Below are 17,978 nucleotides of genomic sequence, written 5' to 3' on the forward strand. Positions count from 1 at the left end.
TATATATATATATATATATATATATATATATATATATATATATATATATATATATATATATATATATATATATATATATATATCTGTGTGTTCCACCTCCGTGGCTGAAAATGAATGTGGTGCTGCTACAAATAGTGCACTTAACGTGTGACAGATGTTATTAAAGCCCTCGCAGCTGGGACCTTCGGAATTGCAACAAAATTATGCAAATCTCATGATGTAAGAGCTGACCTTTCCTTTTAATAAATAATACATTTGCATCTATTTGCATGCGATCGCAATATAGTGTGACCCGTGCGCCTTGCGGGCAGCTTCAGTGTGAGCGGTTTGTGCGTATTTCAGGTTCATATTTGTGTTGTGGCTCTTATTACAATTGTTTACCTGTGAGAACAGTGACAGAAAGCTGTGTATATTAACTATGGCTGTGCCCTTTGTTACTACTACTGCTCCTCCAACATAACATACAGAAGGTATTTCCCTTTTCTAAAAAGCTGTACTTCATCTATCCACCAAGAAGACTGTCTGAGACTTGTAGTTCCCTAATGACTTGTGGATAAAAGTTCAATATGATCGTTTTCCATATTATATATATATATATATATATATATATATATATATATATATACATTATATTACATAAATATTTTTATAATACGTAATAATAAATATATGTATTAAAAAGTAAATAATGATATAATAAAAATATGTTATACACATAATTGCAAATATATAACAAACAAGTTGAAACAGCCTAATACATGATGCAAATAGAACAAACGAAATATACAAGTAGTAATAATACCAGAAGTAATAATAATAATAATATACAGACAGCCAATATTATATATATATATATATATATATATATATATATACTAATTATATAACAAGTATATATATATATAATAAGTATATACTATTTATATCTATAATTGCAAATATATGGCAAGCAAATAAAATAAACCAGCATAGCAATGATAAAAAAAGAACAAAGGAAGAATATAAATAATAATAGTAATAATACTAACAGTAGTGATAGTAACATCAGTAAAAATAATATTAATAATAATGAATAATACAGACACTTGCTATTTTTATTCAACAATACAAAATGAACTATTACAATAGTATATTAATATTATTCATATATTATTTGCAATTATTTACTGTTACTATCCCACAGTCTGGGCAGCAGCAGCCTTCATTTGTAGGTGTGCAGCAGGGGGAGGCTGCTCCTCACTTCTCCTTGCCATTGGTTTGCTAGTGACTAGTGGGGTGGGTCACCTGGACACACATCTTTATACCTGGGGCCTGTCTTTCAGAGAACTTTGCTCAGTGTGCTCTCCCCATGGGTGCAAGGCAGGTGTAGCTCTCTCCTTCTCTCTCTGCTGCATGTTCTAAGGTGCAGCCAGCTCATGGAGAGACGTGTGTGGGAAAGGAGGGAGTGAGAAAGAAGAGGAGGAGGAGGAGAGACAAGGAAGAGGGAAGTCCTTCCTCTAACGAAAGCTCCACATCAGCTCACTCTGCACTTCCCCAGTTCCCCTCCTGCTGCCATCTGATTTAGGGGGCACCGAGCAGAGCAGCCTGTCAATCTGCTCATCTCCTGGGCACCTTCCCTGCTGCTTTCCCCCCTCCACTTCTTGGACTAGTGGGCTGAATGTTTCACTTAGGCACTTGGGATCCAGGATGTTAGGAATTGTAAAAATGGAAGGACATGAGACTACAGACTGGAGCAACTACTACCAGGACACTCAGGAGGTAAGAGGGGCATTCCTTATTTCTAATGTTAGCCACTGTCCCATAAAGAATTGCATTAGCTTGTATTGTTTCAGCTGTAGAAAGTTGAGGTGGAACCAGTTCCTCTAGATAATAACCACAAACTTTGTTCCCTAAGGGGTCCTTTTTAAAAACGAACTTTATAAAGGTGCCCGAAACGTTGTGAGAGTATTTCAGCCGTGGTGTAGTAACTACACACTAATCTGATGGGACGTTTGTCCTCTGATCTTGATCTAATATAAATCATTTCAGCAGGTCCCTTCTGGTTATTATTGGAAACCAAATAGGTTCTAGTTTAATCCACACTAAAACCTCCTTTACCCTGTGCCACTTTATAGACAAAGGTACTGTCACCCCTCCTGAACGCCAGGTATTCGCAGGGCTCACAATAGGTTCTTAATTTCTAATTTTATGCCTTGCTGTAATCCCATTAATCTTACAGACTAGAACCCAACGTTCTCATTGTGGTCATTCTTCAAGCATAAACTAATGTTGTGATATATGATCCATAATGGAGATCTGATCGCACTGTTGAGCAAGCTGGAAATATTACAATTTTTTAGGAGACTATTCAGATCCACATCGATTCGGTCCTAAAGGCTCTTGCCTCTATTTCCAATCAATAATAATAGATAGTTGATACATTGTTGCATCCACTTTGCTGGAACTCTAGAACCTTAATGCTCTCTGATATCCTGTAAAAAGTAACAGATACATGACTTCTCTTAATAATTAGACCCAATTGTCACCTATAGGGTAACATAAGGCCCCCAAACTATTGTTATGGCAGTGAAATACAATAGGTTATTCCTGTAATGTAACAATGTCCAAAGCGCATTTATCTGGCGTTAGGAGATTATATTGTATACCTGGGAATCCGGTGACAATGACACATTCTATGCACCGAGGTAGGCGAAAGGATCACCTAAAAACACAGAGCAGCTAGGGTGGTCGCAGGATTATTGTTTTTAAGCTTATTTCTGCTAGAAAATAATACAAATTAACTTCTCCTTCAACATATTATTCAACAATCGTTTTCAACCTTTAGATATTAGACATCACATGTGATATTTAAAAGTGACATAGATCTAATCATTTCATTTATTTAATACATATGCAGCTATGCTACAGATTTTTTCAATAAGTGTGTGATACATTAATACTAAGTATGTGTATAAACTTTTACAACCTTGATATTCTAGGAGTGATATATATATATATATATATATATATATATATATATATATATATATATATATATACAAGCTTTCAGAGCACAGAGTCTCCTTCTTCAGTCTGCTTTACAAATTAATTATTATTCTAATTTCCATAGTTAATGAACATTAAGTATCTAAGTAAGAATAATACTGAGTTTAAATTGAAATTGTAACACTAGGTACCTTGTAGATCGATACCTTTAGTGAATACTTCATGAAGAGGCATTATATCTCTTCCACTGATAATATATAGATGCTTTCATCTACATTTTCATGCTTTTTTACTGTTTGACTTGCTTTACCACCAGGCTTATTCTTCAGTCCCGGTTAACAACATGACTCAAGGATTGGCACCTATGAACACTTACATGACCATGAATAACATGAGCTCCAGCAACAACATAGCACCAGGATCCTTTAACATGTCCTACGCTAACTCAGGGCTAGCACCAGGCTTGAGCCCCAGTGGCATGTCAGGAATGGGTGCTGGATCCTCAGCCATGAATGGCATGGCATCTGGAGTGCCATCAATGGGCACAGCTCTCAGCCCCACCAGTATGAACGCCATGTCTGCCCAACAAGCCTCCATGAATAGTCTAAGCCCCTATTCCAGCATGAACTCAGCAATGAGCCCCATGGCTTATGCCCCATCCAACATAAACAGGACAAGAGACACTAAAACGTTTCGGAGAAGTTACCCCCATGCTAAACCCCCCTACTCCTACATCTCATTAATCACCATGGCCATTCAGCAGGCCCCCAGCAAAATGCTGACCCTCAGTGAGATCTACCAGTGGATCATGGACCTCTTCCCTTACTACAGGCAGAACCAGCAGAGATGGCAGAACTCCATCAGGCACTCGCTGTCCTTTAATGATTGTTTCGTGAAGGTGGCCAGGTCTCCAGACAAACCTGGTAAAGGCTCCTACTGGACACTGCACCCGGACTCTGGGAACATGTTTGAGAATGGCTGCTATCTCCGCCGGCAGAAGAGGTTTAAATGTGAGAAGCAACAGGGTGGCAAAGGGGCACAAGATGGGAGGAAGGACCAGTCTGGTTCTTCATCTCCCTTGCATCGGATACATGGCAAGTCCAGCCAAATGGACAGTAATTCCTCCATGTCCAACCCATCTAGCAGTCCACAGTCTCTGGAGCATGGTGGTTCCAATGGAGACATGAAGCCACAAGTGACAGGAGGTCCATCACCAATTCCTTCTCACTCGTCTCACTCTTTGGTCCACGAGTCCCACCTCCACCTTAAAGGAGACCCCCATTACTCCTTCAACCACCCCTTCTCCATCAACAACCTGATGTCTTCTGAACAGCACAAACTGGACTACAAAGCCTATGAGCAGGCTCTGCAGCAGTATTCCTCCTATGGTGGGCCCCTGCCAGGCATGTCCCTTGGCAGCACATCAATGTCTGGAAGAGGGACTATAGAACCTTCAGCACTGGAGCCTACATATTATCAAGGGGTCTACTCCAGGCCTGTCCTTAACACATCCTAATCATTCCTGACACCATTTTCTCCCCCCTTTGTCTAACTGTTCTAAGACTGTTACTTTATTAACCTATTGCTTCACAAAAAAAATGTTATTTGAAAGAGAAGATTTACAGTTTTTGGAGATCTGTCCATGTAATATATAAAGCACAAAGGTCAACTAAGCTGCATCTGGTTGTATTTAAAGAAACTGTCTATCCTGTATATATTGCTAAATGACTATTGGTTTCTAGACAAGTTTACACACGAGGGGTTCTGGGGCAGTAATAACTGGAAGAGAAAAATCACATTAGCATATATATATATATATATATATATATATATGTGTATATATATATATATATATATATATATATATATATATATATATTCCAAAATTGTGAAGGACTTTTCGTGCTGTGAAAAAGTTACATTTCTACTTTGCTGTCAAGTCTTTGTTATTTGGGAGACCTGGGCTGGAATTCATTTTGTTACTGGGAAGAATACCTGAATTTTGAGGCTATGCCATACTGGTGTCAGCCTGGCAGTAAAACATCCCACTGACAGTTTAGCTTTGCTATAAATGATCTTTTCTTCTAATTTTATTGTATTTGTTTGTATTTTTATCTCCTATAGTGTTATACAAAGAAACATAGGTCACATAATGAGCAAACATTAGAGTCTTTACATGGGGTCACCACACACCACCCTACATGACTGTTCCCATATCGAATTAAAAAAAATAGTAATAATGCATAAATAAATAATCACACAGTTGTTATAGCCCCCAAAGGGACAGATTGAGAGCAGTGGGATTTTTTTTTCTTTATTGTTTTTTTTTTTTTATTATTATTATTTTTTACTTTTATTTTTTAATGGAGATGATTATTTGTTCTTCCCCTGATATTCGTAATTTATTGCATGTATTTTATCTCATCCTCCGCTTTTGGTTTTTCTTCTGAATTGGTTTAAATAATGGTTCAATAAATTGCAAATTGTTCAAAATAAGTTTAATTTTATAAATGTAATTGTAATTAAAATATTTTCTGATTTTTAAAAAGAAAAAAAAGGAAACAAACAAAAAAATAAATAAATAAAAACAGAGGTATAAAATACAGACGTGAGGAATGAGTCTGTTCCAGAAGATAAAGGTGCAGTGCGCTCACAGTGTGGTGGACTCGACTATATGCCGTGCACGCATAGATACAATACAGTGGTGGATGATTGTGTGTATACAGTTCATATATATCTTATATATGTTATACACGGAGAAATGGACACATTTATACTGTATATATGTATTATATGTAGTTATATATATTTATGCATAAGGTGTCGCAGGTAGAAGCCACAAAAACACAATGATGTTTTAATAATCCGATCTAATGTAAAATAATATTTTAGTCTGGTGTAGTGCACTATACACATGATTTTCTATACCTATAAAAATTGTCTAAATATATACAAGGTCTCTGTAAGTAGTTTATAACCAGATATTTAAGGATAGAAACAAAGCAAAAAAAATCCTTAATTACATACATTCCTTTTAATTGCTGTTTTTTTTAATGCCGTTACACAATCATGTGTGCGTGTGTGAATATATGTGTATATATATATGTTTGGATATATATACATACATATATATATTATACACACACATACACACATTCCAATATATGTGTGCATATATATATATATATATATATATATATATATATATATATGTATTTATATGCCTGTATATGTATTTTATTATATATATATATATTTATATATAAAACTATATATATGTATATTCATACACACATATATACATATAGACACAAATATACTCATACACACATATATATACATATAAACACACTCCAAGATATATATATAGAGACACACACACACACAAATATAAATATATATACACACACACATATATACACACACACACACAAATATAAATATATATACACACACACACAAATATAAATATATATACACACACACACATATATATATATACATATACACACATATATAGAGAGAGACACAAACAAATATACATACACGCATACATGTATATATAAAAGCTTTAATACACATTTTTTCCGTGACAATGAAAATACAACAAGTTTATATTAAACTTTCATAATACTTCACAGGTAATGATCATGCTAAGAATTGTGGTCCCACTCCCAAGTCATGGTCTGGTCACCCTGTCTCCTTCTTTCTTAGGTACCAAGAATCATAGTACAAAAAAAAAAAACAGACGAAATAATTGGAAAGAAAACACGACAATAAAAAAAAAATCCATAAACAATACAATAATATCCGAAAGTTAAAAAAAAAAACAAACAAAAAAAACTTGTTTTAATTTAATTGTAAAATATAGACAGAAGTGAAATATATGAATTTGGGGCTAATAAAATCTAGTTTTTAGTTAATGATGGGTGAATGCAATGTCTGTAATCGTGTCATTGATCAGACAACTACAGGAACATGTAGAGGTGTCGCAGTGTGGGATGTGACTTCTAACTTTTTTTTTATTATTAGTCTTATGTGTATTTCTGAGTTCAGATAATGCTTTAGATTTAACAGCAGTCCTATGTAAATCAAAGATCCCAAATTGTGTGACATGATAAAGTAATCGCAACCAAACCAGTAGTGAAGTCGGAGTATTCCACTCCATGGGACAATTCGTGTGTGTCTGCTTTCTGCAATGCGGCACCCAGGTCTCTCCTCTCATCAGGCTCCAAGGAAGAATAGATAGGAAGCCGGATGATACAGCACTGGGTACAGAAACATCCATGCATTCATTCATTCAGAAAGGAGCTAAAAAGCCAAATATGTTGACTATGTACCAAAGTATTTCGGTGCGGATTTTACCTGCAGATTTTCTGTTTGTAAAATCTGCCACTTTGTACAGAAGTGGGTGAGTCTTAACTTAATTACATCCTCATGCTATTTGATTTTGCTTGATTTTTTTGCTACAAAATCTCCACTGCAATCGACTTTTGCTGCATTTTTGAAAATCCTTAGCATGCCAATTTCTGCTATGATAACGCAACTTATTGGTGCGGATTTTACCCATGCATACATATCATTGGGGACCATAATTCTGCACCTTAAGCAGCTAGCCTGGCTTTTTTTTTTTTTTTGTGTTCCTGCAACAAGAAATGCACATTAAAATGCAGACGTATGTGCAGAAATATGCATGGATTTTTTTTTTTTATGCGGAAACACATTAAAATATTTCAGTTTCGAAATCCGCACATAAATTCCGCACTGAATACACAAAGCGTATACCTAACCTTTGATGTTTGATACGCACCTTAATGACTTCATGGAAAAATAATACTCAACAAAATAATGCACGTTTTACAGGAGATAGTTTAATTTTTTTTATTTTATAGAACAGTTTTTACCCTCTAACATTGCCTTTCTTTCATTATTTTATGGGGCAAAAAAAAAAAAAGATGTGGCCAGAGTTTAGTGTGAAGTGAATAGGGAGACAATAAGCACAATACAAAAAGAACAATTTTTTATGAGTGTGTTGTTTGTTTCTGTTTTTTTTTTGGGGGAGGTAAAAAAATACAGTGTGGTTTTGTATTTTCTTCATGGTTTTCCAGCAGGCTTTACTAATGTAAAAAAACAAAAAACAAAAGACATATGTAAAAAATGCATTGAATTCTTATTGTTTTATTAAAACCCAAAGTAAATACTGGGAAAAAAAATATTGTTCACATTAACTAATGTTGTTCCTTTTCCGGTGCAAGCCAATTTAGACAAATATATATTTATTTTATATGTTTTCCCCATAAGATGTGTGCACTGAAATCTTGTGGACTTGACTATTTTAAAAATTTGCCAAATTTATTAATGGCAACCATCAGCTTTAACCACAAAATAATGGCCTAAATGAAGCCCAAGTCTACAAAATATAGGCGTAAGGCCTCCATCAGACTACAGTGATTTTTCTCGTATGCAAAAAACATCCCGATTTCCATCAGTGTTTTGGATCAGATTTTTCATGTTTGGTCAGAGTATCAGTTTTTACCGCTAATGTTAAATTTTTTTCGTACAAAAAAAAGTTGCAAATCTTCTCTTACCCATTATAACGTTAAAAACGGACAACACATGGATGTCACACTGATACCATCCATGTGCTTTCTGTGATTCTCACCCACCCTCAGACTCGTACGGGTGATTATGAGCCATGACTTGGATCAATATTGGACATGTCTCCTAGATTTGTTTACCGCTTCAAAAGCTCCAACAAAATCCACTTCAAATGTTCTTCAAATACTCTGTGATGTGGATTTAGAAACAGATCTGCTCCAAAATCCATTTCAAAAGTCTCCGTGTGGACCGGGTATGTTCACATGGGTTGAATGCGCTACAGATTTTCCAGCCAAATTCTTTTGATGAAACTTCTGCAGCGTTTTTCAGTACTACAATTGTGAATCAGATTTTGCACACTGTGGAGAAGGAGAAAATCCACAGCATGTCAATTTACACTGTGGATATTAACCCCTTCACCCCGAAGCCTATTTTCACCTTCCTGACCAGGCCAATTTTTAGAACTTTGTCACTTTATGAGGTTATAACTCTGGAACGCTTCAACAGATCCCACTGATTCTGAGACTATTTTCTTGTGACATAGTGTACTTCATGATAGTGGTAACATTTCTTTGATCTGACTTGCGTGTATTTGTGGAAAAAAAACAGAAATATGGAGAAAATTTTCCAATTTTTAAGCGTTTAATTTTTATGCCTTTAAATCAGAGTCATAGTGCACAAAATAGTTAATAACATTTCCCACATACCTACTTTACATCAGCACAATTTTGTAAACATAATTTTTTTTTTTTAGGAAGTTATAAGGGAAAAAAGTTGACCAGCGATTTCTCATTTTTACAACAAAATTTGCAAAACCATTTTTTAGGGACCACCTCACATTTGAAGTGACTTTGAGGGGCGTATATAACAGAAAATACCCAAGTGTGACACCATTCTAAAAACTGCACCCTCAAGGTGCTCAAAACCACATTCAAGAAGTTTATTAACCCTTCAGGTGCTGCACAGGAATTTTTGGAATGTGGAAGGAAAAAATAAACATTTACTTTTCTTTCACAAAAATTTTCCTTTAGACTGATTTTTTTTTTACTTTTGCAAGGGAAACAGGAGAAAATAGATCATGCAATTTGTTGTGCAATTTCTCCTGAGCGTACCGATACTCCATATGTGGGGGAAATCTACTGTTTGGGCACACGGCAAGGCTCGGGAGGAAAGGAGTGCCATTACACTTTTTGAATGTAAAATTTGCTGGATTAATTAGCGGACGCCATGTCACGTTTGGAGAGCCCCTGATGTGCCTAAACAGTGGAAATCCCCAACAAGTGACACCGTTTTGGAAACTAGACTCCTTATGGAACTTATGTAGATGTGTATTGAGCACCATGAACCCATAGTTGCTTCACAGAAGCTTATAACGTAAAGCCGTGAAAATAAAAAAATCACATTTTTCCCAGATAAATCTTTTTAGCTCCAAATTTTGCATTTTCATACGGGTAACAAGAGAAATTGCTTCATACAATTTGTTGTGCAATTTCTCCTGAGTGCGCAGATACCTGATATGTGGAGGAAAACAACTGTTTGGGTGCACGGCAGAGCTTGGAAGGGAAGGAGCGCCATATTATAGTATAGATCTTGCTGCACTTGTTTGAGGGTGCCATGCTAGCAGATACCTGTTGTTTTTAGCTTCTGAAAAAAAATGATGCTATGGATAATAGCATCCAAGTGCCAGATCATCCTGCATCCTCCTGAATTTCTGCTGGACTTTCTGGTACCACAACATATCCAAGCACAGCAGGTGTGCCCTTTGGATGGATAATTTCCATTAGGTTGTTGACCTGGTTTATTTTTCCCTCACTGCTATGAGATCAAGTGATTTCAGGGATGTATTATATGTGACTGACTGTCTCTCCACACAGTTGTCATGTAGTTTTATCATAGTGTAATATTGCTAATTACACATTACTAATCGGTAATATTCTGAAAAGTGGAATTTATCAGCGAGCAGGAGTCCACGGTCCACGGCATAACTTCAAGCTTGGGGGCCCCAATGAGAAATCTCCCACAGGGCCCTCCCCACAAACAGTGTCTAAAAAAGGAATTTTTTTGGCCCTTTCTGGATACAACACAGCTGTTGACTGTGATCCCTTCCTAAATTAAGTATTGTATTGAAGTACATGCACTCAACGTCTATCAGGCATTTTCCTGAAGCAGCTTGGCCGACAGTTTGGGCATAATTCTTGAGTAGATTTTTTCGCCGCTTTTTGGTCCGTGTCCTAGGTTCTGCACATGCCTCCATTTTAGATTGCAGTGTCGTCTGGTCTCTTCTCCAAACTGGTCACTGCGGAGGTATGGGGAGTGGTGCCGCAAATCTGGACCACGCCTCCCATCTTTCCATTGATGTAGGATGGACCAGTACAGATGACATTAACGATTGTATTATATGTGGCTGTCTCTCCATACAATTCTCATGTAGTTTTATTATAATTGCAACTCCTACACCTACTATGGTTACTCCCCTGAACGTTCACATGTTAAGTTTTTGTAAGACAAAACCAGGAGTGGAACAATCAGAGGAAAAGTATAATAGAAACACGTCATCACTTCTGGATTTATCACCCACTCCTGGTTTTGACTTATAAATATTGAGGTAAAAAACTGACCAAATACTGCTAGTGTGAACATGACCTAAAGCTGATCATCAGGCAACAGAGACAGGCCGTGTTACAAGGCTCATGCTTCCTAAAATTTTTGCATTGCCTATGCAATGGCCATTTTGGACATGGAGTCTAAGCACTAATCTCAGAGGGCTAAGATGACGCTGTCCATTATTAGGTACAAGTTTTAGAAGCCATATTATTGTAATAATTCCTTATATATGAAGAATGGAGACAAAGCTGATAGAAGTCAATTAAAAGCAGAAAATCTTGTGTGTGGGGTGTTTATCATCACTACATGGATTGTCTACATCTATAGGATCATATATTGTATCCGACTTGTGAGAATTTTCCCACTATCCGCCTGTGTACGTCATTGTGTTGGTGGAATTTTGCCGTAGTTCCGATGTTTGTGCATGTCTGTCTGTCTATACAAGGCTGCAGTATATGGAAATGCTTGTATATCTTTCCCTTTCTCTGTTGGTTCATACAAGTCGGAGAGAGTTCAGAGCTCTGAACTTTGCCCACATGAAGGTCCCAGCCCTCTTTGTCTCAGCTTTAATCAAACAGTTCCCTAAAACATCCATCTATAAACCTAAGAAGGAAAACCCCTTTCTCCTCAGCCTGGGAGGGCACTGCTGGGAATTAGGGTCTGCAGATATGACATAGTTTTCTTGGCATTATTCGAGAAAACAATAATTCTGGAAGAAGGGAAGCAGAGAATCTGCGGCACATCCAGGTGGATTTTCTTCCACCCCCTCTCATAATATGGTCACTTAATCACCCTATCATACATTATGAGAGTTTATCTAATGCCATAGAAAGCTGTGGAGGCAGCAAGCGAACATTCAGTTCCTGAAGTTGATGTGTTGGAAGCATGAACATTTTTTTAAATATACATCTGCGCAAGATCCAAAACAGACAAGGTCCTAATTTTGTTGCTTAGATCGTATCATAGCATCTTCAAAATTACACATCTTGTGGGGTGTCTTTAGTATGTAGTGGCTAGTACCTACTAAAAAAAGACAACCAAGGCTCATTGATGCTCAGGTAGAACAGGGACAAGCCGGATTGGTTTGATCCTTCCAGAAGAGCTACCATGGGACATCTGGGGTAGAAGATCATTGTGTGTTGTGAATCGTAGATCTTCCATTTAGCCTGTGTGGTTGGATCCCATATTAGCTGAATTTGGTTTCCTTTGGTGCTGAAGAGGTTAAACACCCTTTCTATTCTGGTCAGAAACTTGCAGCTCCATTTTAGTTGCTTCTGATCAGTCGTTACCTCTTCCTATAAAACCTGGCCAGACCCTCTCTGTCTTGCCAGTGAAAGCTCTGCTTCCTTATTCTAAAGAGATGCTATGCCAAATAGAAGTTCATTGTTGCTATTGGAGATTCCTCTTCCTGTGCTGTGTGCCTATGCTAAGTGTTTGGAAAGAAGTTGTTGTGAATGGTGTTCTGTAGTACGTGTGTTTTTATCTCCTGGCTCCTGTTTCCATTTAGTTTATTCCTCCCTGTCCCTATCCTCCTCCCTATTGTTGGTTTGTGCTTTTGTATGATATATGGTTTCTGTAATCCCTGTTTTGTTTTTTGTGTCTTTACATTTCTGTCCCAGGCTCCATGGGATTATGGAGGGGACAGACCAGGGATTAACAGGTGCATAGTGAGGTCGGAGACTCGGGCCTGCCTACCATCAAGAGCACTCCCCAGACAGGTATAGTTAGGGTCCCAGTTCCAGGGACAGTTTGAGGCCCCCCTACCTAAGACCGTCAGAGCATGATAAATCACTCCTGTCAGAGTGCAGAGAGTGGGGTTCGGATTCAATAGAATGCATAGGCTTTACAGACCAGTGATAGTGTCCGTTTTGTCCCCTGTCCACCTAAAACTATGTGAATCCCTTCATGGAAGTGATAATCTCTGAAGGCAGTGGTATCCTTTTATCTGGATATTGCCCCTGCCACAGAGGGAAAAATGATTCACTAATGATTACAGAAAGCTAACAAAAAGACTAAGGTATTGACTTTGCCTGCAAACTTTCAAGATCTTACACCAGTTGAACGTCTGTACGATGTCTTTGACACATTAGTAGAAGCCGTTGAAGCCCCATATTACAGCTTATACTGGGTTTCTTTATATTACTTTTGAAGGGAGAGGCAAAAAAATTGTTGCTCCTCATGATTGTGAGCTTCGCCATAGCAAACTATGGCATCTGTGCTCGCATCCGTTTCGTGCTGGCATTTCACTACCACATTGGTGGGACAAAAATGCCAGATAGGCGGAAACAAGGCCTTACAGGAGTTAAAGGATCTGACAGCAATGCACTCATGTTAGAAAATAAAGGACCCCTTTAGAGGTCTTGTGGAGTCCATGCCTTGAGATAGAACTGTAGACCTACACATTATTAGGCTACGTTCACACAAGTATATGAAAAAAAGCTCTTTAATGGGTCTTTCTGCTGTACATTTAAGGGTTTACAATGATTGTCAGAGGTAGACTTTCCCTGTGTTCTGTGGTTTTTCTTGGGGGACACATGATTAGTGTAAAGACTAACAAATGGGTCTTTACCTATAGCTGACAAAGTTGCTTAAATTGCAGTTATTAATAAATGTACATGGTGGGGAAAACTCATTTGATATATATGTATTTATGATAAATTTGACTTTACAATTGGAGTACATCAGCTAGCGTTTTGGGAGTGACAGACTCCTTTTAAATGGAGTCTGTCAGGAGAATGAGTGGACAAACTAAGCACCGGTGCTCCATGCACCCTTGGCGTGGCCAAGTTCAGTACACCTTCCCATCTACTTGTTTTCCATCTATCAAAGACCCCCTCCCCATGTATTTTGATTGACAGCTTCAGCTTTATAGATCCAGAGAAGGACTGATATAGTTGGAAAACAAGTAGGTGGGAAGGTGCAATTAAATATTTGACCATGTTGAGGATGCAGCGAGTGCCTGTTCTTGGTTTGAACAGTCATTCTGTAAGACAGAGTCCATGTAAGGATTCCATAAGGATAGTCATCTGATTACCTGTATCCTGATCAGTGTAGTTATGTAGCAATATGGGCGAAGGTTATATATCACTCACTACATTTATAGACAGATTTGCTAATTAGAAGAGAAAAGGGGTGACTCTAGGTAGCATTGTTGAAGGTATTGGTTTGCACTTGAGGTGGCTGGTTGAGTGGGGTGGTATCCAAATATATCTAAAAGGAAGGAATCCATCGCAATCTCAAAGATGAAAGTTGCAATAATTTTATTTTGAATGTTTATTGCACATGAACAGACATGGAGTGTGATGTGTCGGAACAGGAAAGTGACAAACAAAAAGACGTTTCGAATTTTTTGGAAGTGCATTGAACAGCAAGGTGGATTGCTGCTGAGGGGGAAAAAAAAAGGAATCTCTTTAAGGCTGTGTGCACACATAGCAGATTTTTCGTGCTCACATTAAGCATCCTATTTAATAGAATGCAATCCGCATTTTTTGTGCACATGCTGCATTTTTTTCCTGAGCGGATTCACATTCCAGAAAAAAACAGAGCATGTTCATTAAATTTGTGGAATCGCGGGGATTCCGCACACCTAGGAATGCATTGATCTGCTTACTTCCCGCATGGGGCTATGCCCACCATGCGGGAAGTAAGCAGATCATGTGCGGTTGGTACCCAGGATGGAGGAGAGGAGACTCTCCTCCACGGACTGGGCACCATATAATTGTTAAAAAAAAAAGAATTAAAATAAAAAAATCGTGATATACTCACCCTCCGATGGCCCCGGAGTCCTCCCGCCTCTCAGCGCTGCACGCGGCAGCTTCCATTCCTGTAAATGGTGTGTGAAGGACCTGCGATTACGTCGCGGTCACATGACCGCGATGACGTCGCGGTCAGGTGACCGCGACGTCATTGAATGTCCTGCACACACACCATCTATAGGAACGGAAGCCGCTGAGGAGATCGGCTGTTTGCGGTAGGTGAGTATAACCATTTTTTTTATTATTATTATTTTTAACATTCTATCTTTTACTATTGATGCGGCATAGGCTGCATCAATAGTAAAAAGTTGGTCACACTTGTCAAACGCCGTTTGACAAGTGTGACCGACCTGTCAATCAGATTTCCAAGCAATGCTACAGATCGCTTGGAAAACGCTAGCATTCTGCAAGCTAATTATGCTTGCAAAACACTAGTTTTCTGTGGGAATATGCATGCCAATTCCACATGCGATATACCCGCGGCAGGAGGCGCAGAATTGCAGTGGAAATTTCCGCGGCAATTCTGCAACGTGTGCACTTAGCCTAAATCTTCAGCTTAGCGAGTGTGAACGAGCTGAGTGTGACCTGAGCGTAAGTGTGAACGGCGGTAAGTGTGACTTGTGATTCAGTGACTTTGGAGTCAGGGAGTTTCCAAGGGAGGAATTACTGAATTGCTGTCTGTATTTTATTAATACTTTGCATTTTTTTATTTTTTTTTATTTATTGGTTCTGTCTGGTGCAATCCCCATTAGGAAATGTGCTCCACTATTGTTAATGCCATCCAGTGCACATCTTGCCACATGTATGCAATCCTTGAGCAGCCGGTCGAGGGTGCTGTGCGAGATGTGAGCACGTTGAGCATTTGGAAGCCCAGATTCTGGATCTAAATGTGCAGCTGGCATCACTGAGATCCATTGACAATATGGAAAGGAGTCTTCTGCTCACTGAGCAGATGCTCAATGGGATAGATGAGGGGGGGGATGGTAGGATGGAGCTGCAGGACAGTGGAGTAGCAAGCTGGGTGACAGTTAGAAGGCTGGGTAGAGGGAAGAGTGCCAAGGAGGCTAGTCCTGATCTGGCACACCCCAATAAGTTTGCTAAGTTGGCAGATGAGGGGGGTGCCAGTACAGGGGTAGCACTGCTGCAGCCAGGCATGTCCTCTGAAAGCCGGAGGAGTGACTGCTCCAGTAAGGAGGGAAATAGGAGAGCAAGGCAGGCCAGACAGGTGCTGGTAGTGGGGGACTCAATTATTAGGGGAACAGATAGGGCAATCTGTCACAAAGACAGGGATCGTCGAACGGTGTGCTGCCTACCTGGCGCTCGAGTCCAACACATCGCTGATCGGGTGGACAGATTACTGGGAGGGGCTGGTGAGGACCCAGCGGTCATGGTGCACATTGGCACAAATGACAAAGTTAGAGGTAGGTGGAAGGTCCAAAAAACCGATTTCAGGGAATTAGGCTGCAAGCTGAAAGCAAGGACCTCCAACGTGGTATTTTCCAAAATACTGCCTGTACCACGTGCCACGCCAAAGAGGCAACGGGAGATTAGGAAGGTTAATAAGTGGCTCAATAATTGGTGTAGGAAGGAGGGGTTTGGGTTCCTGCAGAACTGGGCCGACTTCTCAGTTGGCTACATGCTCTACGCTACGCTAGGGATGGACTGCATCTCAATGTGGAAGGTGCAGTCGTGCTGGGGGAGAGAATGGCTAGAAGGTTTGAGGAGTGTTTAAACTAGGGATTGGGGGAGGGTATTCATTTTATAGGAGGGGAAGATAGTGCAGAAAGAGACCTGGGACAAATAAGGAAGTTGGGGGTGGCGGCGGCATGGGGGGTGGGGTTAGAACAGTTAATAATTTAAGAAAGAACAGAGGTACAGAGAGATACATAAAGTGCATGTATACTAATGCCTGAAGCCTCGCCAACAAAATGGATGAATTAGAATTAATGTTGTTGGAGCATAGTTATGACATGGTGGGGATATCTGAAACATGGCTGGATGAGAGCCATGACTGGGCTGTTAACTTGCAGGGCTATAGTCTGTTCAGAAATGATCGAACGGATAAGCGAGGGGGAGGGGTGTGTCTATATGTAAAATCATCCTTAAAACCCATCCTGCGTGATAATATAGGTGAATCTAATGAAAATGTAGAGTCCCTGTGGGTGGAGATAAGAGGAGGGGGGAAAAAATAATAAATTACTGATAGGGGTTAGCTATAAGCAGGGCCGGCTCCAGGTTTTTGAGGGCCCCGGGCGAAAGAGTCTCAGTGGGACCCCCTCTTTAACGCATACCACAATTCATGATGCACAGATACAGCAGAGAAATATAGCACAGCCCACGTAGTATATAACACAGCCACGTAGTATATAACACAGACCCGTAGTATATAACACAGTCACGTAGTATATAACACAGCCACGTAGCATATGACACAGCCCACGTAGTATATAACACAGCCACGTAGTATATAACACAGCCACGTAGTATATAATGCAGCCCACATAGTATATAGCACAGCCCACATAGTATATAGCACAGCCCACGTAGTATATAACACAGCCACGTAGTATATAACACAGACCCGTAGTATATAAAACAGCCATGTAGTATATAACACAGCCCACGTAGTATATAACACAGCCCACATAGTATATAACACAGCCACGTAGTATATAACACAGCTATGTAGTATATAACACAGCCACGTAGTATATAACACAGTCCACGTAGTATATAACACAGCCATGTAGTATATAACACAGCCACGTAGTATATAACACAGCCCACGTAGTATATAACACAGCTACATAGTATATAACACAGCCACGTAGTATATAGCACAGCCCACATAGCATATAACACAGCCACGTAGTATATAACACAACCCATGTAGTATATAACACAGCCACGTAGTATATAGCACAGCCCACGTAGTATATAGCACAGCCCATGTAGTATATAGCACAGCCCACATAGTATATAGCACAGCCCACGTAGTATATAACACGGCCACGTAGTATATAACACAGACCCGTA

General features: G+C 39.1%; 1 protein-coding gene across 1 annotated transcript; it reads left to right on the forward strand.

Moving 5' to 3' along the window:
* The first annotated feature begins 1,330 nt into the window (after window positions 1–1,330).
* FOXA1 (forkhead box A1) lies at window positions 1,331–4,658 on the forward strand. The gene is made up of 2 exons (XM_069731896.1): window positions 1,331–1,758; window positions 3,302–4,658. Exons 1-2 carry the CDS (start codon window positions 1,687–1,689, stop codon window positions 4,499–4,501), a joined length of 1,272 nt encoding a protein of 423 aa, XP_069587997.1. The 5' UTR covers window positions 1,331–1,686; the 3' UTR covers window positions 4,502–4,658.
* Window positions 4,659–17,978: the final 13,320 nt, after the last annotated feature.

The sequence above is a fragment of the Ranitomeya imitator genome, chromosome 1, assembly GCF_032444005.1.
Source record: "Ranitomeya imitator isolate aRanImi1 chromosome 1, aRanImi1.pri, whole genome shotgun sequence".
Lineage (NCBI taxonomy): Eukaryota > Metazoa > Chordata > Amphibia > Anura > Dendrobatidae > Ranitomeya > Ranitomeya imitator.